This window comes from Brachycentrus maculatus, unplaced genomic scaffold (genome assembly GCF_059751285.1).
Source record: "Brachycentrus maculatus isolate JH-2025_06_01 unplaced genomic scaffold, ASM5975128v1 h1tg000173l, whole genome shotgun sequence".
Taxonomy (NCBI): Eukaryota; Metazoa; Arthropoda; class Insecta; order Trichoptera; family Brachycentridae; genus Brachycentrus; species Brachycentrus maculatus.
In genome coordinates this window covers 3,226,113-3,252,661 of record NW_028280926.1, presented here as the reverse complement: position 1 = coordinate 3,252,661, position 26,549 = coordinate 3,226,113, and the positions used below count along the sequence as shown (strand labels likewise).

The following is a 26,549-nucleotide window of genomic DNA, read 5'->3' as shown; positions in this document are numbered from 1 at the left end:
GGCCAGTGAAATCGATAGACAATTTAATTTATACAGGCAGTAATTACAATCCCGCGTTCTGTCTATTCACATCTTTAAAAAATCCTGTTTCTCCAATCAGTAAAATTTTTATCAGGAAAATATTTATAAAAAAGTTTTTAAGGAATAACCCGTAAAACCTCTATTTTAGAGGCCTGTTGCTATTGAAAGACATATATGTATTGCATATTTTTTACTTACATCCAGTTTAAAATTATAATATATTTAAAGATTTGGCGTTTAATTAGTAGAACTTCATTTTATTTTATAAATTCAATGTTAAAATCAAACATACTCATCTTTGCTAATGACATTAGTTTGAAAATACCATAACGAGGAGAAACAATTGTCATATAATTTTATTTTTATGGGTTTTTAACAATAAAATACAATTCAATGATTAAAGAAAACACTTCGTTTTTTACCACTTGAGTTTTATTATAGACTACATGTTTCAGAAGTTAAACTTCCATCATTCAGGTCTGTATAATAACTATACAGACCTGAATAATGTTATTATACAGACCTGTATGATGGAAGTTTAACTTCTGAAACATGTAGTCTATAATAAAACTCAAGTGGTAGAAAACGAAGTGTTTTCTTTAATCATTGTAACATGTCTAACTACAAAGTTAATGCCGAAACAATAAATAAAATACAATTCAGTAGACTCTAGAAATCCGTCTTTGATTGTAACATAATATAAAGTTTTATAATTTTAATGTATACAGATATTTAACAATATTTGTAAAAATTAAAATTATAAAACTTTTTTAGTGTACTTTTTCGATTCGTTTTAAAAATGTCTTGATATTTAACTTTAAGCAAACTGGTTTCATATATATTTTTCCTTCTATTTTATCGGATGAATGCACCGCAATCTTGATTTTTATCTACATTAAGGTAAGGTTTCGAATTTTATACTTCACAAAATAATCCAGGGTTACAATTGCTAGAAAAAGGAAAACCTTTTTATTATAATCCAATGTCCCTTGACTCTGTCGGGAATTCGGTACTTAATTTAAGAAGGTTTAACAAATTCTCAGTGATAATACTATTTGGATAATTTTGAAGTATTGGATATAGAATTTATATGTAAAGATCACTTTGAATATTTCATTATAACTTAATTATAATGTCTACCGGTTTCGAAGCTAGCCGCTTTTTTTTATCAAAACTGATTATTAATACTAAAACACTATCTACTAAACAAAATTCAAAATATTTTGACGGTTATGCAAAGGAGGTTGGGTAGATCTTAAGTGGCTTTATTTTTTTGTTGATTGGCAGTCACAGTCAAAAGGGATCAGGGATAATGAGTGATTGGAAACATATTTAATTACTGACTTTTAAAAAATCATTTACAAATCGAAAATTTCACGAAAATTTCACGAAAAATCATTTACAAATAAAAAATCATTTACAAATTGTGTATTTATAAGTTAGAAATTATTATTAATTGCCTTTTTAATTTATAATTTTTCTAAGTAATCTAATTTAAGTCCTCTATTGCATATGTGTAATATATTTAGACCTTTATTTTTATCAAATGAGTGATTATTTTCTATTAGGTGATTGGCAAATTTATAGTGATTTTAAAACAAAGTTACATTTTAATTTTAAAATGGAAAATCGCAATGGTAGTGCTTCAAATATAAATTATATTATATGTAAAGGTTGTATCACATACATTCAGACCGATTGAAAATAATTATTTCTTGAATTCATTTTGCAATATTTTTCTCCTCAATAATTACAGGTCTCACCTACGTAAAATGTCTTCACTTAACAGTTGTATATGGTAACCATTGCTACAGCCTCCATTTTCATAATGATTTTCACTAGCATATTATTCAACGACATTTTGAATGTCTCCAAATACTATTTTTTGACATCTCATCAAAGATGAAGAAGAATATGGAAGTCTGAGATTTTACGGGGCTGACGACCGTCATAGGCTGGTTTAAGTGATCACTTCACACACGTGTAATATTCACCAATTCTATCCATTATTGACAACCACACCACTCGAATTCTTGATGATAATATGAAAATAAATCCTGTGATTGGAGATTATCCAGATTTTGTGAACAAGTATTTGGACACACTCAAAATGTTGTCTACAAATACTTGTTCACATATCTTGGTTTTCTCCATTTCAAAGATATTTTTCATTTTTTCGACATCTCAACATAGATGAAAAATTATATCTAGTCTGGGTATTTTTTGGGTTTATTACCTATCATAGACATAAAAATAAAAATAAATCGCGTTTTCAGACGTTTCCCAGTATGAAAAAAAAATCCGCGGTTCGGATCTTGTATACATCCAAACAAAAGGGTCTCTGCTAAACGAAAGCTTTCTCAATCCAACATAGATGGTTGTTGCGAACTTATATAAACTGTGTCATGAGATTAATGGTATATCTAAGAGATCCAAAAAAAACAGTAGTGTGGTTGTTAATCATGGGTAGAATGGTGAATGTTGCACGTGTGTAAAGTGATCACTTAACCTGCTCATAACAAGTCATAAGCCATGTAAATACCCAGGCTTCCATATTCTTCTTCATCTTTGTTGATATGAGATAAAATGTTATATATAAAATCTTTATTCTATTACTGAAAGGTTTTTTTATGCATTTACAGTCGTCAAATAATAATAACTCAGAATTTAATTTAGCTTCACGCTATTAAAACACATCATAAAATGTTGTTCTCTCTATCTCCATGAAATACTGAAAGCATTGAAATACTCACTTAAAGTACTCGAATATGGATGAATTTGCCTGCAATATACTGCTGAATGTTTTAATGAATTCCGCAAAATAATTTCCAAACCCTTATCGTCTACGCATACGTATTTATCGTAAACGGAGGTCAATAAATTTCTATAAAATCCGATATAAGAATAATTCTTCATGAAAAGGTCTTTGTAAGCAGCTTATGAAAGGTCTTTATAAGTTAATTAGGTCAATTATCGAGAAACAGTCCCTTCTTATTAAAAGACCACCAAGACTTATAAAAAAACTTATGAACAAAGAACGTCATTATATCAAGATTAACTTTACAATTTAATGTTTTCAAAACATATGATAAATAGTCAAGCAATATTTTGAGTTGTTTCAAATTTTTGCTCATAAATGTAAGATTTTTTCCAGTTCGAAGTATTTTATATCGGGAATTTTTTTATTACTCAATATGTGGCAGATAATGAGTGTTTTTTGCCTAGAATTTTCACTAGCGAATATACGTGTTAATTAGGTGATAAAAACATAATTATGAATTAAATGAAATTATAATTAAAAGTAAATTTAAACACAAGATTATACCCACTCACAAGTCGCCATAGAACTATTATAAAGTTGGCGCCTAAGTAGGAACATGATAAGTTTTTATCAGCGAATCACATTTTATAACTACTACTCTACCATCACGCCGTTTCCCCGCGAGGGTAGGCAGAAAGGATGGAACGCTACACATTTCTGTTCTGACGTACACTCCTCGCCTCCTTCACATCCATACATCTAGTCATACACGCCCTTCGATTACGCAGACTTTTGACACCACCAGATTTTAGGTTCTGATTGATCTGATCGTGCCAAGTATTTTTATTTTATTAGATACTTGACTTATATTAAAAACTAATATTTTAAAATAAAAAACCTTTAGTGAAATGTTCAATAAGACAAATATTTTTTACAGTAATGACAAATAATAAATAATCAATGTATCACACATTGAATATTTACTATTAAACATTAAGTATGATTTTTTCATTTAAGTCAAAATTATAGTACGTTCGTGATAGAGATATAAATATTTAAAACTTTACACCTTGTATCATATTACGTTATATATTTTTAATAAGTCCGTAGCCCTCTTCAAAGATATTTACGGTGGACTTTTAGTGCCAAATAAAACTGTGCGATCTTTGCGATGATAATAGTAATAAATTTTATATGAAAACAAAAATCTCCTCACAAGAAATATATCTTTTATTTTATTAAATTCTTAAATCTTGAATAAGTATTTTACTTATACAATATTGTTTGTTTCAAATATATTTTAATAATACGAAAATAATTATTCTTGAATGTTATTCATGTACAAGATAGATTCGGTAATTACTAATAGTCTAATTAATTTTAAATATTTGTGTTTGGCCAAATTTTACTTATTTAATATGAACCATAAATTGAAAAAAAAACACTTACCAAACATTTAACCTCGTCATTTTGAGGCATACTGAATGTAATATGATTTCACCATGCCATCAATATATATTAAATCTTTCGCGTATTCAACATTTCTCCTAGGAGTGTAGTAAAAATAAGTGTCAACATGCGATCAGAATAATTTTGTTATTGTTGTTGTTTAGGAATGTACATATATTTCAAGTTTTACACATATATCGCTCACTCCTTTCAACAACGTCATATTTAAAAAATCGTCAGTTTTCGGAATGCCCAGAAAATGTACTATATCCCAGCAAAAGCGGCATATTTTAAACATAATATTTACCCGCTACAGGGCAAAAAGTGTTGTTTTTGCATTTTGAGAAAAAGGTATTGTTTGATTTTTTTTATATTCTAAATATTTTTCAAGTGGAGAAGAAACATTCAGGTTTTACCTAAAAAGATCTGTTGCACAGTGAAAAGTTCAATAAGTGGCTTGATATTTATTTTTAACAAATTACATTATATTTTTAAACTTTAAAAACGATCTCCTGAAAAATCAAGTTTTTTTTTAATATGTCGTTGTTTAAAGGAGTGAGCGATATTTATAAATATTTTCAAACAAAACTAATTAATATATACTAAAAATAAATAATAGAAATATAAAAAATATGCTAATCGCATTGAATTCAGTGGAAAACATGTATGATTCAGATGAATATTCGATTTTTCACGAACCAAATAATGTTCATATTCGGATTTGTATAAAAAATCTCTAGTTGACATGGCTGGTATGACTTAAATATTTCACATTTCAAAATATAAATAACAAACCAATTTTTGTGAAGTGAAATCGAATCGAGGGCGAATAAATGTTTAGTGTTATTCAGACGAATATTTTGTTTAATACCACGAACCAACTCGGAATTCCACATTTTCATATTTGAAACAAACACTCCCTTGTCTTTTTTTGAGAAAATATAGTATCTATAATAGTTCTCTCTTCTAGTTAACGATGTCTCGAGAGTTAAGTCTAGCATTTTCTTACAAAGGTTTTAACATAATTAAAATCTTGGAGCAAATTTGAAGGGTTGTCGTTGGAGCAGATACTCACTCGCGTACACGAAGTTTATTTATTTATTTTTATTCAATTTTTAACTACACATGTTTAATAAAAATAAACTTGATATTTCCAAATAAGTAATTGGAATAAATTTTGTTTTATTTTAACGCTTTGATTTGTTTTTGATTGACAATTTTTGATTTTCCGATATCTGATATGAAAATCATGTTTAAAATTGATTTTTTGACAAGTTGAAATTCACGAAGTGGTGTCAATCAGCCGATAATTAATAGATTATAAGAACTGTTTTATTTTTTTGAAGGTGCATGATTTTATTTCAAATTTGTAGTTTAATTTTATTTTTTAGAAACGTCCCTGGAATGGAAAAAAATAAATGAGTAATATTTAAGACGTTTCAAAAAAAATACCAGAAGACTCATTTTTCGCAGTAAAATATATTTTATGTAAGATCATGATACTTCACTTTACAACAATCAATTTAAAATGAAGTTAAATAACGGAAAAAAATATGAATCATTTTGAAAAATTATTAAAATGATGAAAAGTACAGTAAATGAATTTCGGTAGAAAAATTTACAGCAATGAAGTGCAATGAATTACTCATTCGTGTTTTGTTTTACTTTAGTGGCTTTTTGTATTGCTATTAGTATTAGCATCTTATTTTAACTAACTAACTAACCACCAAGCCGCGTCCCCGCAGCGGTAGGCAGAACGAATAGATCGCCACACCAATCTGTATTTGCAAACAAACTTCGCCCCTTCCGCATTCATGCATCTCCTCATACATACTCCTCATACACTGGGGAACTTCTAGAAAATTTGGTGATGGACTTACAGCCTTGTATTATTTAGATTGGCAGTGACAGGTATATTAAAAGCTTTTAAATGCAAATTCACAGTAAAATCGGGATGCAATTTTATGTTGTTTCACATTTTCAATAAATTTCGCAACTTAGTTAAAAAAAAATAATTGCTTAGCAAGAGCAGATCTGTCAGGAAGCCTAGATGCTTCTGTATCAGATCTGGGCATGCGGTGGGACAGCTTTCAATCTCCTCGTACATATCCGCCGATTGATCAATCAATAATCACATAAGTATAGACAAACCCAGAATTTGTGGAAAATGATTTAAACACTTGAAATATTGTGAGAGAGAAAATACATATTTTAAGGAGTTGCAATATGAATGATTAAATAATTAGATATTGTATATGAATAATATTTTAAATTGATGAAAGGCAAAAAATATGAAGTAAGTGATTGAAACGGAGTTGGGAGAAGATCTTGGGAGGGACAATATGTTAAACAACTAGGATTTCAAGGATAGATAATAACTTCCAGACGTATTTAAAGTTTATCAAGAAAACTTAGTTTTTCACGCGGAGAGGTATTTAATCTATAGTCTGGCATCTTGGAAAGAAAGTAAACTACCGAATAATGTATTACTTGAACTACTGATGTAGTATTTTAACAGCCAATAAGTTATATTATATTTTATTCGATATATACTAATTTACTTTAAATCTCAACCTTTCAAACATAAATTCAGAGCATTTCAAATCCTTACAAAAAAAACTATAAGGTAGTCCTAACAAGATATGGGTCGGACGGTTGGGTTAAAAAGGAGTTAATGTCTCGTCGTCTGTATTCCGCTGAGCTTAGTTTAACTGGAGTTGACAGTTCATTAGAATCACAAATACCTGCGTCATTTATGACTGAAGATCACAGGCATATTTTTGACATATCGCTCACTCCTTTTAAGAACGTCACAAATCAAAAATCGTCAATTTGGATTTGTGCATGTTTTCGAAATGCCCAGAAAATGTACTATGTCCCAGCAAAAGCGCCATATTTTTAACACAATATATACCCGCTACAGGGCAGAAAGTGTTATTTTTGCATTTTAAAGAAAAATTATTGTTTAATTATATTATTAAATGTACTAAATATTTTTCAAATGGAGAAAAAGATTCAGGTTTTACCTTAAAAAAACTATTACACCGTAAAAAGTTCAATAAGTGGCTTCATATTTATTTAAATACATTGTATAATATTCTTAAACTTTAAAAACAATCTCCTGAAAAATCAAGATTTTTGAAATATGATCTTGTTGAAAGGAGTGAGTGATATATTTCTAAAAAAGCATTATCGATAAATTAAAAAAAAATAGTGTTGATATGGTTTGGACGTGTGGAATGAAACAACAGATAAACAAAGGTATGCAGTAAATGTAGAATAGGCACAGAAGAAGACTGGAGAAAACTTGGAATGTTAAAGTATTCCATGGTACCCTTTTAAAAGGGTCTTTGCTAAATAAAAGCTTTCTGAATCCAATCATAAATGACTTTGTGAACTCCATCATGGAACGTCACAAGATTGATTATATATAGATACATAACTTCCTAAAAATATATAAGTGTGGTTGTGAATCATGGGTTGAGTGATTATAGCTTATGATAAGTCATAAGCCCTATAAATACCCAGACTTCCATATTCTTCTTCATATATTATGTACATATGTGGAGTTGTCAAAAATGTCAAGTAATTTGGTATTTTTTTGTACAATAAATAATATTACTAACATTAAACGTTTCATGGATTAACATTACTTAAATTTTGTAAAAAATAGTAACAATGACATACTACAAAATAAATGCTGTAAATACTAAAAGTATAAATAAAAAATATAATTTGAATGTTCCTTATTAACAATGTTTTAACACGAAAAACATTATATATTACTCTTTACACTTCAAGTTATTAGAACATATTGTTTCCTAACACATTAAAGATACTTCAAACCTAATATATTGAGTCATTTAGTCATAGTAGCAACCCAAACCATTTATCAATTTATTACAAGAAATAAATTATTATAAATATTGCCTCTAACAAACACTTGTATTTTCAAACCCCCGCTGGTTCTCTAATAAATCAAGTAATCCCTTCTTCACAACTCAAATAGCGTGTGTTTCTCTAATATTCATTAAATTAGATATTTATATTTTTGAATTCCTATCAAAGTTATGCCATAAAAATGTAAAATTCACAACTGAAAATTGACGATTTTTTTTATATATGACGTTGTTGAAAGGAGTGAGCGATATGTTCTTATTATGCATAGTTATTTTTTGAAGGTCTAACATTACCTAACCTAACCTAATCAATACACTACAAAGGCGGATAAACTAATATGATTAATAATTAATGATGAAAAAGTCAGAACAGAAATTCTTACGTTTCAATATTAATTTATCTTAATGGAGGTACAGTTAATATAATAAACGTCCGATACAATTATCCATATACCACATAAGTTATTTGATAAAGAGTTTCATACATGTATCATTGCGAATTATGTCAGGTATAAATTGAGGCCTTATATTATAAAGGTCCGGGTATTTATCTGCATCGTTAGTCCTGATAATTGAAAACCATTTATAACGCACTAAATAAAAATGCTCGAGGATTAGTTTGAAAAGGGTTCACTCGTAACTTGTCGCTTTATGAAATGCAATCTGAAGCGTTAATTCGTTCCTGAGGTCCTTTACTGGTCTCGTTCGACTTTAAAAATAAAGCAAATCGACCAAAAAAGTTAGTGAAATAAATATGAGATGAATACTGTCATCTTTCAGCGGCATTTTTATCATAAAAAAAACATGTTTCAATCTCGCATTCGTGTTCAAATGTTAATCCGATAGAAATGTTTAAATAAATCAATTTCATAAATTAAAACAACTTTGTTTTAGCCACTTTTTATTGGTACACTTTTTCCAACCGGTTTTGACCAGAACCTTTGACATAAACCCTGAGGAGGACAAGGTTCTTGTCGAAACCAGGGTTGGCCAGGCCTGCTCTATAGTATGGCAATAAACATTAATCAATGTGGATCATTCTCTTTTTATGAAAAGTTTGATATTGAGGAGTATCATATTGGATATCTCGAGTAAATAATATTATCTAATATTGGTTGAATATAATTGATATAAGTAATAATATTATCTGTAGGTTTTACATCAAAGCTCCGAACATTAAATCAATGCAGTCAATTAAACCTTCAATTCCTATAATTATTTAATAATAATGCTGTACTTCATGCAACAGATCTACTTATTTATACTTTAGTACTGACAGTGCATCGCGATGAATCTTTGAGAGTGTAGTCGCAAAAATAACAATTCAGTACGCGACCGGCTGCGCCAGGAGCCAAACGCGTATATTGGAATTAGATTTTTTTAAAGAATACATTATCATTGTTGTTTAGAATGCGTTGTCCGCCTCACACACATGATGGAAAGGTGATCAGCCCTCCGCTTCAGGTACCAGTCCAGGGTAATATTGAATAAATATTAGAGTGAAAACATCACTTAATATTTATTTTACCCCTTTGGGAATCGAACCCGGGACCTACGGAATGGTAGCCGAGCATGCTGACCATTACACCAGGGAGGTGGACAATTTTTTTTTACTGTTTAAAGCAAATAATTCAGTTATGTACGTTAAATGTTACCTGAGCTTGAAGAAAATTTTGTTGCGGGCTATCGATTATCCCGCCTTGATAAAGGGATTCTGATGAATTAGTAATAATAAGTAAAAATCAATCGCGTCAAATTTCATTAGAGAACCCTCTTTCGGAGTGCGCTAGTACCGAAGTGCCCACAAAGGGACCGGTGCGTGACCTTATAAAAGGATGGCTTTTTAAACCTCTTTGTGATGCGGACCGCAGATTGACAGTTATGGGGTTGCCATAGCCGGTAATTGAATCCACTTCCCTTTGAAATATGATTTCCATATTCCGATTCTGATTTCTCCCCGTTCGAACCCCGGAATGCCATTGAAATTTTAATTTTGTCACTTAGACGCACATTCATGGGAATATCTTTTTACCATCAATCAAGTTTTATTCATCGCGAGGCGGAGATAGATCTTACAAAAATATTGTATATTCGGACCTGTGTTGCCACTTAGGATTTATCGAAAATACGTGATGTTAGTTGCTTTATCATATATTAAAAGGTAACACTGGTATCCGGCTATCCTGATAGTATATATTTATATACATGTTATAAAATACCTAGGTACCAACCTATACATTTTATTAAGTACTTACATATAGTACCTACATAAAACAGTTCTACCACCAGATGTCGCATGCGTCGCACTGAATAAAACAAAAGACATCAGATAGAAAAAATATAATATTGTTAACTGTCAGAATCAGATAGATAGAAAATTATTGTAAAGATTAATTAAGAATAAACTTTTACTGTCGTTTCTTTAATTACAAAGCCACACATTGTTTATTTTATTATTATACACCCACTTTACATATTATTTACACCCAATTTATAAAGGAAAATAGTACCACGTTATATATATATTTATATTTATATATATATATATATATATATATATATATATATATATATATATATATATATATATATATATCTATATATATATATATATATATATATATATATATATATATACATATATATATATATATATATATATATATATATATATATATATATATATATATATATATATATATTGAATATAGTTACATTTTTAAGTATAACATAATACAATTTCTACATATGCATATACATAACATTTATACATATGGCAAACTTATAGTTTTAGATTCGCTGTGCATCTTCAAAAAAAAAGAAAATGGGCTCTTGTGCTTGGAGAGGGACTTACACTCAAGGTTTAATGTTTTATAAATTTAATGGTATAATAGCCTTTTTATATTTTTTTTCAAGATTAATATGTAGTGGGCATTAATTTCTTTCTTAAGAATTTTTCTATCTTCTATTTTTTTTTAATTTGTTTAGGGAGTTTATTGAAATATTTAATTACAATATTTGAAGTTTTGTAGAAATTGTTTAGTATCACATTTTGGAGTTGAAAAATCATTTAAGAATCTCGAAGATAAAGCCTCTCCAAGCACAAGATCTAAGTCTCTTTTTTGGAGATGAACAGCGTATTAACATATGTTAAAAGTAGAAATTTCAAGCAAATAAATTGAATTGTTTAATTAAATATAAACTGTATTAAATAAATAAAAATGTTGTTAGTAATGGAAGCAGGACAGACCGAGAAAAACGTGGTATGAGTATTTGAAATACTTGAAAATGGTCAGGTCAAGAGTCGTAATAATCGGGGGGTATGTTTAAGGAGATGCACGAATGTGGGAGAGTCGAAGATTGTTGATGATTGCAGATTGGTGTGGCGTTTCATTCTCTCTGCCTTCCCTTGCGGGGAAGCGGCGTGATAATAAGCTAGTAAATTGTAAATAAACGACCAAGATCAAGATGTACCACAACTATATATATATTATATAATAAAACAACAACTTAAATATTTTTTCCACTGTTTTTTTTTATTATATTCCACGATTATTAAAAAAAACACAAACACAAAACATAATGTAATGATAAAATTGGCACTTATTTCTCTCTCCCTCTCTCTCTCTCTCTCTCTCTCTCTCTCTCTATCACTCTCTCTCTGGGAGTATTGCTGTATATGGTTGTAATTTCACTACTGCAAAATTAAAGCCGAAAGCACACTTAGATAAATCTAAGCATAATTTGCGGCAGAAATCTGTATATAATCTACATGAAAAACCGTTTTTTCTTCGACATTCACATAGTAGTATTTTGTTGTTAAAAAGCTATATTACTAAAATTCTATGCTCTTGTATATAAAATGATATCCTTTGATAAATTATCTTCCCGATGTCCGAAAAAAACTATTTCATATTTTATTCGATATATCTGTAGTCAATATTAATAATTTGTTACAATCAATCACCCGCGCCATATGGTCTGAAATATTCCTGATTAGATATTTTGTAAGGGATCACATACATGTACCACATATATAATCCTATCAAAATAACGTTTTTCCTTTTGTATTTCCTTTGTAACACACGCTATTGGTTTCAATTCTTATATATCATTATTTAATATCATTGTATTAAACCTATATAAGGAAATATTATATACTTATATATTTTATATATATTCTATTTTTGTATTTATTATTATTTTAAGTATCACATTTATAATCTTCCCGATGAGTAATTTCTATTTCTTATTTTATTATTAAGGTTAACAAGAATGTAAAATAGATTAAAATAAGAATGTAAAATAGATTCAAAATGGAACAAAACTAACACAGGTCAAAATGTAAAATATAAAACAATTAACGAGTATAGTAAATAATAATCAAAGAACAATAAGGTAAGAAGCACGGTTAAAGAAAACAAATGGGAAAATATAAGTAATCACTTATAAAATATCTTACCGTAAAGTATTTTTTCAGTTCATTAATTTTGTATCTCTGACTGGGTTATATTTTATTTAAACTTTATAAAATAAAAAACCTTTGTTTTAAAGTGGTTAAAACAAAGTTGTTTTATTTTATAAAGTTTATAAAATGTGCCACAAAGTATCTGCGAAAAACATTCAAGAAATATATTTTATTTATTTTATCTTTGATACAAATTTTACTGGCTACTTCGCTTAAGTAACGATCAATATTACATTTTGACAATCAATACGATTTAGTGTCCTTTGCAGTATTGGGAGCAGATAAGGGTAAGAAGAAGAAAAATATGAATCACGTGTTCTTATTTGTGTTATGGTATTACGTACATACATGTACTATGCGAATATTATAATATATTTGTAGTAACGCATACAAAAGCTACAAAATTATACCATACATTTGCTTAATAGGATAACCTTAACTTTATTTATACTTATAGATGTGATTAAATCGTACTTTATTTATTTATTTTTTATATATAAACGTAATGGAATGACTTATTTGATATTTTATTATTTAACGAATAATTTAAAAACAAAAATACGTATAAAATAAATAATATTCAAAGTTGTTTACGAATAATATATTCACCGTCGTAAATTGTAGAGGAATATCATTGTTCATTTATTTTAATATTTTTTCATTTGTTTATTTTTCAGAAATCGAAGCAGCAGAAGCTTGCAAGTGGCTTAGGGCGGCTGGTTTTCCACAGTATGCACAAATGTATGAGGGTAAGTCATTTTCACATATTTAATTTTATTTAAACTTGCTTATAGTTCGTTTTTAATTTTAAGTATTTGTATATTTGAACGACTACATAGTTTCATTTTATCAAATATTTGTCACCTTTTTTATTTTTGGACATATTTATAATATATTGAAATAACTAAAAGAAACGTGTATTTATTTTATACCGTGTTAAATATTTGGATTAAATAATTCCAAATAATAATAATAACAATTCACTTATTTATACAAAGATAATTTAGAATCACAGCAATCTGTCGTCAGCAAATGTCTGTTACAATAAATGTCGTAACTTCAGAAATACATAAGTTTACGCGGTATCATTTTATTAAAATTTCTTCCATGGCCAAGAGTGGGTCTAAAAATCTACATAAATGCTTTTGTAAATATTTTTACTTTAAAATATACATAAATGAAATAAAACATATCACTGGAAAGTAAAATTTTATTACAGATTATGTTTCAAGTAATTATTTTAATATCATAAATTTTTGTCTTAATTTAAGCAGCTCGTCTAACGATGTTGTAGGTTTATTATTTTTTGTGCGTTGTCTATTTTATGATGATATTATTTTACGTTTTTAATTACCGAATTATGGTAATTTAGACACAGAATATGAATGAATCTTCCATTTTTAATTGATTCCAGTAAGTATTCATCACCCACTTGTAATTAGAGACCAAGGTATCCAATATCTAAGATTGTGTAGGTGTGACAATATACATTTACATTCCAACACTATTACCTATATATTAGTTTATATCTCTTTTGTAGAGACACAATTGTGGGCATCAAATTATTAAATTAATTGCTTTATTATTTAATTGTTCTTGGAAAAGCTCTAAGCGAATTATATTGTAGGCAACAATTTACGTTTGAACTAATTTTGCTCGCCCAAACTCGAATGCGATAAGCCGACGCCAAAAGCTACATCGCACGTTCAATTGCTCACGAACGCGACCGATAAATCACCTGATTTTTTATATCAAACAAATTCATTTCAAGAAAACACAAACGTAGATAAACAACGAACATAAAAATCAGTTTTTTTTATTTATTGGAATACTAACAGAATATTAACAAGAATAACAAAAAAATTATTTCAAATAAAAGTGTAATTAAAGATATCTACTTTTGAAAAAATATTTTTTTTAAAACTGTCGTGTATATAAGTATAACGCAGTGTATTGACATAATACATCGTATTGACGCAGTGTTAACTTAGTCGTTACTTACATGAAGGCAAGGTGATCACTCCTGCGCTTCAGGGACCAGTCCAGCATAATATTAAATAAATATCAAACCCACCTTACCCGGACCCCAATGGTGCATAGGGCACTGCATCATATAAACGCAGTGTTATCTTGGTCGTTAACACATGAAGGAAAGGTGATCAGCCCCTCCACTTCAGGTCACTTCACTTCAGTCCAGGGTAGTATTGAATAAATATTTGAGTGAAAAAATCACCCATAGAGTGTAATATCAGTCATATTTATTTTCACCCCTAACCCTGGGAATCGAATCCGGGACGGTAGTCAACACGCTAACCATTACACCATGGAGGCTGACGAAATGTAATACAAATATATTCACACGTATTTATCAGTCGTACGATGAAATGGCATTTCAACGTGCGCACCGTCTCTTAATATACTTCTCTAATAAAGAGTACGAATCCGAAACACTACCGCTGTCGGTACAAATTGTAATCACATTTATCGGAAGTTTGTAACAACGTTATCAACTTGTAATGTAATTTGTATCAACATTATCAATATTCAATTACGAGTGCTTACGTCATAGACAAAGTTTTGGGGAGAAAACTCCTCATGAAATGTCAAGGTTAATGATAATTATTATTATAATGCTCACGAAAATGTATTACTTCGGATTTTATTAAAATTTTCTTCCCTTAATTTGATCTCGGAGTATTAAACTTTGTTGGAAATTGCGTCGGGAAAACGCTTACAAGGTTTTCACTGAAAAACTCTTACATTTGTTACATTATTTTTACTTAGAGCCAGTTTTTTTAAAGTTCTAAGTCTATAAAAAAAATCAATTTATAAAAATACCTCTTTAATTTTCTTTCACGTTTTGCCTCTGAGGTAGTATTTTTAGAAATGTCGTTATATATGAATTTATCGAAATTTATCATTATTTTTAATATTTTTTTGCAGTTGTCATAATAATTGTGTGTACTCCTAAATTTTTTTTTTTTAAATAATATTTCAAAACATCTAAGACCCGTTTTTTTAAAATATTCAACTTTATTTCTCTGTGCATAAAAGTTTCAAAAATGGTATTATTTTTAAACTTTTCACCAACCATATTTTCAAATCTGTTGAACGACTTTCTACATAAAAAAGGGATCCAAGACCATTGGATATATGCAAGTTAAATAATCTAAATAATTTTTAAATACTGTATATGTATAATTACAGGGAGTTTAAATCTGGTTTACGTTTCAACAAATGTCGTACACTAGTGAAATATGAACGTAAGAGTAAGTATATCAGTGAAAAAGTTTTTACAATCATCTCTTGTTACATTCGTCCCTATCTTCCTTACTTTGTTTATAGAGAATGCCTACCTTTTGTAAACAACATGCATAATATGCTTATCTTTATAAACATGTATATATATATATATATATATATATATATATATATATATATATATATATATATATATATATATATATATATATATATATATATATATATATATATATATATATGTGTGTGTAGGTATGTCCTTTATCGATATCCAAATATATTAAAATTTATGTGAAGTTGATCCGCATGCGTGTCTCCGATTTTTTCCATTAGTTGTTACCGCTCTGTCATCACGATAATGTAGAAGTTGTGAACCATGAAGAGATTGAAAAGTTTACGCGGAGGAAATAAATTGGATCGTTACTAACTCGATTACAAAGTTTTCAGACACAAACGACCGGAGGCCATCTGTGAAATTATTTAATAAATATTCATGTATTTGTGTGACGAAACAGCTGTCACGAAAACACGTTTCATAACTAAACGAAACGTAATCTAGAGAGGAAGTCTAAAAACACTGCAATAAGAATAATACTTATTAATTTAGCCTATTTATATAGCGCTGTTTTCGTGAATAACCCCCCAAGGGCGCATTACAATTTACGTAGCTTATGTTTTTGTGGTTTTTCATTATTTCTATGAGATATTTACGTATAAATCGTTATTCAATGCAACGGCAAAGGTGAAAGTAAAAATTAAGTTTAATCTTTTAACTGTGGATAGGACCCCAAAGTTAAGGTGAAAATTTAGATTTAATCTTGTTACTATGGGTAGTAGCCCAATTAAACAAAGGTAACACGGGGCAAAATATAAAATATAATACTATAAACGGGTGAAGTAAAAAGGCATATGAAAAAAACATAAGGTCAAAAGCGTGTTTAAAAGAAACAAATGAGAAAACATAACTAATCACTAACACAATATCTTTTCCAAAAACAATTTTTTCAGTTTATTCATTTTGGATCCCTGACTGAGTTCTATTTTATATATCACTCACTCCTTTCAACAACATCATAAATCAAAAAAAACTTTTCAGGAGATCGTTTTTAATGTTTAAAAATATAATACAATGCATTAAAAATAAATATCAAGCCACTCATTGAACATTTTGCTGTGCAACAGATCTTTTTAGGTAAAACCTGAATGTTTTTTCTCCATTTGAAAAATATTTAGTTTATTTAAAAAAATAATTATACAATACCTTTTCTTCAAAATGCAAAAACGGCACTTTCTGCCCTGTAGCGGGTAAATATTAAGTTTAAAATATTACTGTTTTTGCTAAAAACACGCACAACTGAAAATTGACGGTTTTTGATATATGACGTTGTAGAAGGGAGTGAGCAATATGTCAGGCAGCTGGTTAATTTGGATGTAGGCAATATATTGCAAGGATCTTACTATAAACTTAGTTGTGTTTATGTTATTATGTCCTCGCGTATTATGATGATTAATTTCTATGTTAAAAATCGGTTTGGCGTTTGATGCGAGTCGTTTTAAACATTATTTGAAACATTGTATTTGTATGTCATTTATGGTTTTGCAATCTGAACGTTTGTATTCGTTTAGTCGCATACGAAATTCGCGGTATTTGTGCACTGCGGTGCTAACGTATTTCATACAGAACGTAACCGTATAAGGATGATGAATTACTTATTAATTCAGTGGAGCTTTTTTCTCACGTTTAATGTGAAAATAGCCAGTGTTATCCAACACCATCTGGCCATATATCTTAATCGGAACGCCGACAGATTATTATTAACACCTCATTAAAACACTTTCTAGCCTCTATAAATAATTCATGATTTATACGTTTTATATTAATATTCTCACATGATATTTTTTGTGCAATTGAACACCGTAAAGAAAGTTTCTTAGGTTTTAAACTGCTATTATCATTATATCAGATTTAATTTGACAACGGATACTCCAAATACGCGGAAATATCGCTCACTCCTTTCAACAACGTCATAAATCAAAAATCGTGAATTTTCAGTTGTGCATGTTTTTTGGAATGCCTAGAAAATGTACTGTATCCCAGCAAAAGAGGCATATTTTTAACAAAATATTTACCTTAATTGATTCGGCAGTCACTTTGTGGTAAAATCTATCAATTTTTAATTAATGTTTTACTTAGTAAATACCACTATTTCTTAAAATCTACTGTGACACGTGTTTCGATGCATTCCGCATCATTTTCAAACACCGTATGAAATATGCGGTGTTTGAAAATGATGCGGAATACATCGAAACACGTTTCACAGTAGATTTTAAGAAACAGTGGTATTAACTAAGTAAAACATTAATTAAAAATTAATATTTAAGAAAGTGTTGTTTTTGCATTTTGTAGAAAAAGTGTTTTTTAACTATTTTTTTTAAATACCTACACTAAATATTTTTCAAATGGAGAATAAACATTCAGGTCTTACCTAAAAAGATCTATTGCACAATAAAAAGTTCAAAAAGTGGCTTGATATTTATTTTTAAACATTGTATTATATTATTAAACTTCAAAATCGTTCTTTTCAAAAATCAAGTTTTTTTTTATTTATAACGTTCTTGAAGGGAGTGAGCGATATTTCAATTAATCTGGAGTTATATTAAGATAAAAAAATATTTACTCTTCTCATCATTCATATTTCACTTGTGACACATTCGTTTGAAAATGCCGTACCTAGGCGAAACAATTGACACAATATAAATTTTTATGTGTTTTTAATAAAACATAACTTAGTAGAACAAAATATCTGTGTTTGATTTAAAAATTAACTAACTAACCATCACGCCGCTTCTCCGCAGGGGTAGGCAGAGAGAATCAAACGCCACACCATAAATTTGTTTAACCGTTCTTTCCTCACTCATACGTTCCACATGTCCAAACCATCTCTACACAATTTTCATAATTGTATCGATAATGCTTATCTCAGCCTAGCATTCTTACCTTATTTCATCATTCGAACATCTATCACACGTCGTTTTGCCACACATTCGTCTGAGGGATCACTTTTCGACAGCATTCAGTCTGCTTTCATCCTTCTTTCGCCAACTCCATGCTTCGCGTCCATACAAAAAATTAATTCATAAAATAAAAATGTTTCCGTTTGACCTTAGCTAATTTCATTTATCATACATATACAGTGTAATTAAAATACAAAATAGCATTTATCGTGAATTATTCGTATTTCTTAGAAATCGTACTTATAACTTCTAGGAATTCTTAATCAAAAGTTTTAGCGTAAAAAGTGTAGGTATATAAATTCTCTGGGTGATTTATTTATTTCATGCGTCTTTTTCGTATTGTAAAGGACGGTCTTCACATTTTTCATGTTTTCTCCACTTGGGAGTTCTGCTCTTTTACGGAGTTATTGCTAATTCTTATTTCTTGAAAGTATGCGGATATCGACGTTCCATAAATTTTGCTTCATATTACATATCGCTCACTCCTTTCAAGAACATCATAAATCAAAAAACTTGATTTTTCAGGAGAGCGTTTTTAAAGTTTAAAAATATAACACAATATATTAAAAATAAATGTCAAGCCACTTATTGAACTTTTTACTATGCAACACATCTTTTTAGGTAAAACCTGAAGGTTTTTTCTCCATTTGAAAAATATTATATATATATATTTTTTTAAATGAAACAATACCTTTTCTTCAAAATGCAAAAACAACACTTTCTGCCCTGTAGCGGGTAAATATTAAGTTAAAAATATTCCTCTTTTGCTGGGATACAGTACATTTTTTGGGCATTCCGAAAACATGCACAACTGAAAATTGACGATTTTTGATTTATGACGTTCTTGAAAGGAGTAAGCGATATGAACATGCCCACATGTTTTTTTTTTGTGCTGAATAATTAATCGATTCTCGCGGAATTATTCTCTGTGGATGTTTATGTACGTGACATACAGGTTGGGGCAAAATCAATCACCCTATCATAAGGTGTTGTTATTTTTGCAAATGGCGTTGTACGTCAATCATAATTTTAAAAAAATCTTCATTTAAAAAGATAAATATTTGTGTTTTTATTATTTACACATTAATTTCCATTTCATACTATTTCTGTGAGCCTGAGCGGCTCATTGTTAGAAATAGGTATCAAATTGTGGTAGATTGGGTTCGAATCGAGAAACTCTGACTTAAGAGTCCGCGACACTAACCACGGGACCACAACCCGACATTTTTCATTTTTGACATTAGTAAACTAGACAGCTACAATACACAAAGATTGATAAAAAAGGACACAAATGTGTATCAACACTGGCGGCAGCCACTCGACGGATTTCATCTTTTCCACTTAACAGAAAAAATTGTAAAGGTCCAAATGAATATTTTCATTTCTCTAAATCTTTTTATTTTATTTAGTAAAAAAGTAATTGAAAAACTAAATTGGATGATTTGTTTTGTGCCATTTTAATTTATTTTTATAATACAGCTTTCTAGTTTACAAATGTCAAATATTATTGACATACGACGCCGTTTGCAAAAATTACAACATCTTCTGATAGAATTCTATGAAAATTGTAAAATAGTTTAAAATTTAAAAAAAAAATTTTTTTTTGTGTATGTTAGGTTAAAATATGTAAAAACAAAAAATTTAAAAAAAAACGTATCTTAAAAGAACTCAACCGACAAGACGCACAAGGTAGCTTGGTGGGTTTCTGCAAAAAAAATATAATTATGTTTATAATTTAATTTTTTAAATGTATTAAATTACATATTTGTATGTATATTGTTGACGAATTAATGCTATTTTTTTAAGTGAATAATTTTTTACCACACTGTACAAAGGTAAAATTTAAAAAAATGATATGACATATATATTCACTTGTGTGTTTGTATCTTTTAATTATTTCTTTAAATTTATTTCGCCGCGCGTTGGTTCGTTGGTGGTCGCTCAATAAAATAACAACCGCACGTATTGAACAATGAATCATCGCATGATATTTGTTTTATTAAAATGATTTTATCAACTGATACGTGTTTTCATTTATGCATTTTATCGATATGCATATAAAAGAGTTTTAAAAAAATGTTGACATGATATCTATATCGTGATTTGATAAAATAATGCAAGGCTAAGATAAGCATCTGATAAAATTGTAAAAGGTTTGTTGAGATTTTTTGGGCATGTGAATCTAGTTAGTGAAAAAAAGAACTGTAAAACAATTTTATAAAATAAAAATGAAAATGATATTTTCTGGCGTTTCTCATGTACGAGATTATAATCCAGGATTCAGACCTCACATAAAAGTGTTTCTGCTCAATTAAAAGCTTCTTTTCATCTCACCAATAGATGTCTCTAGTGAAGTTCTAAAGATTCAAGAACAGCGTTTTGAAATTGGTTCATATTTATAGAACTTCCAAGAATTTGAGTAGTGTGGTTGTCAATAATGGGTAGAATTTGCGAATGTTACACGAGTGTAAATTAATCGCTTAAACCAGCCTATGACGGTCGTCAGCCCCGTAAATGCCCATACTTCCATATTCTTCTTCATCTTTGATGAGATGTCAAAAAATAATATGAAAATAACTCCTATAATTTGAGATAATCCAGATTTTGTGAACTAGTATTTGGACGCACTCAAAATGTTGTTAATAATTGATAAAACGTTAGTTAATAATATGCTATTTCAAAATGCGTCACCATTATTATCCATGTTCCCTTTTACAAAATGTCCCGTTCCTTAATCTCCCTCTACCCTCTATTTATTACTACCCTATCGACCTGTATATCGTAGTCGTACAGGAGAAAGTGACCAACTACCAAAACGTCAAATGTTCAGGAGGGCCAATTAAGTCACTTTTGCTTGGCAAGAAAATAAACATCAATGCAGTTAGTCATTTCTAACAATTCAATATATTACACTTCCAAGTTTAAAATCCTTTGGGATTTTTTTCAGGGCAGTATTAAGCTAGTAAGATATCAAATAGTCAATGATCACGTGTTTGTAAAAAATGCTTTTGGTCACTTTCTCCTGTATGACTACAATGTATATAATATATGTACCTAAATAATTTTTGCAGGTTAGTTTTACTTTTCACTTGTAGATGAAAACGTTTGTTAGTTTTCGAAACTAGTCATGCGTAATGAAATAAGACTCATTAAGTGGTATTATTTAAGAGTTTAATTTCTTTTTTAAATAATAATTCTCGTCCAACGGGTTCATGTTAGCCGCTCTGACGCCTCCGCGAAACGACTAGAAAACCTAACTTTATTTCCTTCCCTAACGAGGTGGATGTTTAAATAAAATATTTCACATTTCATATTCCATTAGAAAACAACTTTCATCCGTCCTACCATCAATCTTCGTCTCGGGACACTCCCCGGGCCGTGTGCCTTATGTCGCCTAACACCATGGGTGGCCAACCTGCGGCCCGTGGTCATGTATGACGAAAATATTTTTTTAAATATCGGATCCTTCTGAATGTATTTTATATCATATTTACGTTATTAAAACTAATCAAGTTTCTGAAATTACATGAAATGCATATATTCTGGTGAAAAAAAACTCAAATCTCGCACTAAGTGGCCATGGATATTGTTTTTTATAAGTTATATTGATTTATAAGTATGAATTATGTGTCCTTATTAATATTATTTTTTTTGCTTCAATTGATAAGTGTAAATTACTATACAGATACATTTTTTGTTGACTAGTAAGAGTTCTTTACGGTGGTATGGACATGTAGAGCGAATGGATAACGAGAGAATGACTAAGAAAATATATGTGGCGAATGTGAGCGGGAAAACAGAACGAGGACGACCGAAAAGACTTGGCACGATCAGATCAATCAGAACCTAAAATCTGGCGGTGTCAAAAGTCTGCGTAATCGGATGGCATGTATGACAAGATGTACGGATATGAAGGAGGCGAGGAGCGTATGTCAGGACAGAAAAGTGTGACGTTCCATCCTCTCTACGGCGTGATGGTAGTAGTAGTAGTAGTAGTAGTAGCAGTACATTTTTTGTTGGTTCAATGTGTGCTTTCTTCTCACATATGGTCGTAGTAATGTTTCTTTTTCACAATTACCCTGATTGTACTTTCTAATTATCTCTGCATTCAAGTTATTGAAAATTTAAAAAATCAATTAGTATGAAATTCGTTGTGATTTTTTTTTAATTATTACAGTCCGTACGTGGCCCTTAGGAAAATATTAGAACACGATGCGGCCCAGGGTGCAATTTAGGTTGGCCAGGCCTGCCTAACACGGTGCCTTACACTAAACAACTCGCATCATCAACTATTATTTGCCAGTTTAATATTCTATGTTTTCGCTCGCGTTTTTGAATTTATATTGTTCGTGTTCATTTATTATTTGTTTATTTTATCTTTATTTTAGCATTTCTTAATCTATTGAAATACTACTCACATGAGAAAGGGATCTAAGATCATTGCATATATACAAGTTTCAAACTGGAAAAAAATCATTTATAGAATTTATTGTATGTAATAGGAAAGAATGGGTGAATTTGAATACCAATTTAAAACAACCATGTAAAAAGGCGTCAACGTCAACTGTTCATAGTAAACTATTTCTGGTTAGTATGAGTATATATATATATATATATATATATATATATATATATATATATATATATATATATATATATATATATATATATATATATATATATATATATATATATATATATATCACAAATTTTTCAACTAGTAGCGCCATAATCAGACATACTTTAATATCTTTTGAATTATAACCCATATGTGAAAAAGATCCAAGACCATTGCATATATACAAGTTCCAAATATTGTTATACTTATGTGGATTTTCAATAATGGGCGGAATGGTGTACAAAAATGGAATACAAGTGTATAAAGTGATCATATAAGACAGCCAAATGCCAAGTTATAAGCTCTGGAATTATATGCCAAGTTAAAAGCTCTTTCATATTGTGTCAAATAAAAAAATTATCTGAAGTTTAGGCACCTGTAACATAGCTTCATAACTTCTATGGCGAAACAATTTATGAAAGTTTGAAAGTTATTTATAGTTTGAAAGTAAGAAATTTCGTCCGCCTCTGTAGTCTAATGGTCAGCACGCTCGGCTACCGTTCTGGAGGTCCCGGGTTCGATTCCCAGGGGAGTCAAATAAATATAAGTGATTTTTTCACTGTAATATTTATTCAATATTACCCTGGACTGGTACCTGAAGCGGAGGGCTGATCACCTTTCCTTCGTGTGTAAACGATCAAGATAAAACTGTGTTCATATGAAGCAGTGCCCTATGCACCATTAGGGTGCGGATAAGGGTTTTTTTATTATTATTATTATTATTAGTAAGAAAAATATATGATTATATTATTAGATTCATTCAACTGACTGGAAGCGATAAACACTTTAATCGGTCTTTTTAAAGACCACTCTTCAAGGTACCAATATAATAAATGCATATACCATTCCTTATAAGGTCTGCTGAATGCAATACCACCATGTTCAATCTCACAGTTCTGTCGATAAAAATCGAGTGTTTTTTACTCGCAATTTTGTAATTTTTGTTCCGTGTAAATATTGATTATAATATCGCATATAGCCTATGGTCATCGGGACCCGTTTTGCTGCATTTTTTTACTTATTTATTTATTATTATTTATTAATTCGCAGGTGATTCGATATAATGATCGTAAGAACTCACTGATCGCTAACCAAATAAGGGTACGCCACCGTCTCGCTGACACGAATGCGCTCGAGGCGGAAAAAATGACAAAAACCGGCTTCAGTATCGTCATATTTTATTGAGTGCACACAAACTTATCGATTTGAGCGCGTTTAAAATGCACAACCATTGGTTTAATTATAATTTAGTGGGGTATATATTTTATGCATTGATTTAATAACAACTGGTAAAGATTAAACAAAAACAAAAAAATATTTATTATCATTGTAAATGCTGTTCGTTGGTAGAATTCCATTTTGATTTTTTTGGGTAATGTATCCAAAAAAAAATATTTTATTTTTTGGATAGAATGCCACTTTTATTTTAATTCATACTTATAACCCTTATCCTCACCCAATGGTGCATAGGGCACTGCATCGAATCGACGCAGTGTTATCTTGATCATTACTTACATGAAGGCAAGGTGATCACTCTTGCGCTTCAGGAACCAGTCCAGGGTAATATTAAATAAATATTACAGTGTAAAATCACTAATATTTATTTTCACCCCCCCCTCTGGGAATCGAACCCGGGACCTCCGGCACGGTAGCTAAACACGCTGACCATTTCACCACGGAGGCGGACAGACAATGATAATGTGACGCGTTTCGTCTTATCAAGACATTATCGAATTCATTATTAAGACATTATCAAACTTTATGTACATATGATTGTTTATTTTTTGATCATGATAAGACTGCCTCAATATAAATTTTTTCATGTTCTGTATACCATAAGATAGAGAAAATATTGTTGTTTTTTTTTCTTTTTGTGGTAAAAAATACCTCAAAATATTAATTGTGGACTAATAACAATGTGTTTTGAAATCTCCTACTAAGATTTTTATTTGATCGATATCTTAGCCTGGATAAGGAAGAATATATATTTTGGCGTTTACAGGGCTTACGACCGGTTATAAGTTAGTTTAAGTGATACACGTGTAACATTCACCTTTCTAGCCATTATTGATAACCACACTACTGAAATTTCGGGAGTTATATTTTTGCTTCAATTCCAAACATTTGGAGCATGCTTCTTCATCGGCACCATCTATGGTCAAAATAAGGAAGTGGAAATGAAATCATTTTTTAATGTGCAGCTTATAATTTGACCAGTTATATTTTATTAATAACAATTTTAGTTTCAGTGTGACTTAATTTTTATTAAAATCACTTATTTTTTTGTTTATTAAGTCATTCAGACTACACAAAATGTTGGACTTACCGCATATTAGCTATAATCAATGTTTGTAATCAGGGGTAACGTTTTATTTTTGTGATTATGAAAAATTATTATTTTTTGACATCTCATCAAAGATGAAGGAGAATATGGAAGTCTGGGCATTTACGGGGCTGACGACCGTCATAGGCTGGTTTAAGTGATCACTTTACACACTTGTAACATTTACCAATTCTACCCATTATTGACAACCCCACTTCTCAAATTCTTGGAAGTTCTATTTATATGAACCAATTTTATTTAAATTGTTTTTTAATGAGATGTCAAAAAATAATTTGAAATATAATTGGAGATAATCCAGATTTGTGAACAAGTATTGGGACATACTCAAAATGTTAAATGAAAAATTATGTTTTGCGACAATTTTGGTATGATTGTCGTTTGAAAATTGTAATGAATAAATAATATTGACGTCACGGCGCGCCGTCGAAAAGGCAAATTGCCACTTAACACAGATAGTACGAATAGTTTGACGCATGATTGCAGGCTCTGCGGCAAAATATTCATAACAAATTTATGCGCTCCGTCGTGAGTCATTGATATTCCGAAGCGGTTACATGTTGCTGTTTTTCGTTCTTTGTCATCCGACTCGACAGGACTCGATGTGCAATGTGCAATATGCGGGTACCTACCTGCCCAGAGCGCGGTTCATTGTTTCCTGTCGTGCGCAAATGGCGGGAAAAACAAGACGCGGGAAAAAAAACGACAGCTTCCTT

The 26,549-nt window shown here is 29.9% G+C and overlaps 1 protein-coding gene across 1 annotated transcript in view; it reads left to right on the top strand.

Annotated features, from left to right (window-relative positions):
- Positions 1 to 26,549, top strand: part of LOC148308236 (rho GTPase-activating protein 7-like) — a 449,904-nt gene that overhangs the window by 312,155 nt on the left and 111,200 nt on the right. Inside the window, exon 9 of the mRNA XM_088262080.1 lies at positions 13,276 to 13,347. Coding sequence (XP_088118206.1) covers positions 13,276 to 13,347 — 72 coding nt within the window. The remainder of the gene's footprint in view (positions 1 to 13,275; positions 13,348 to 26,549) is intronic.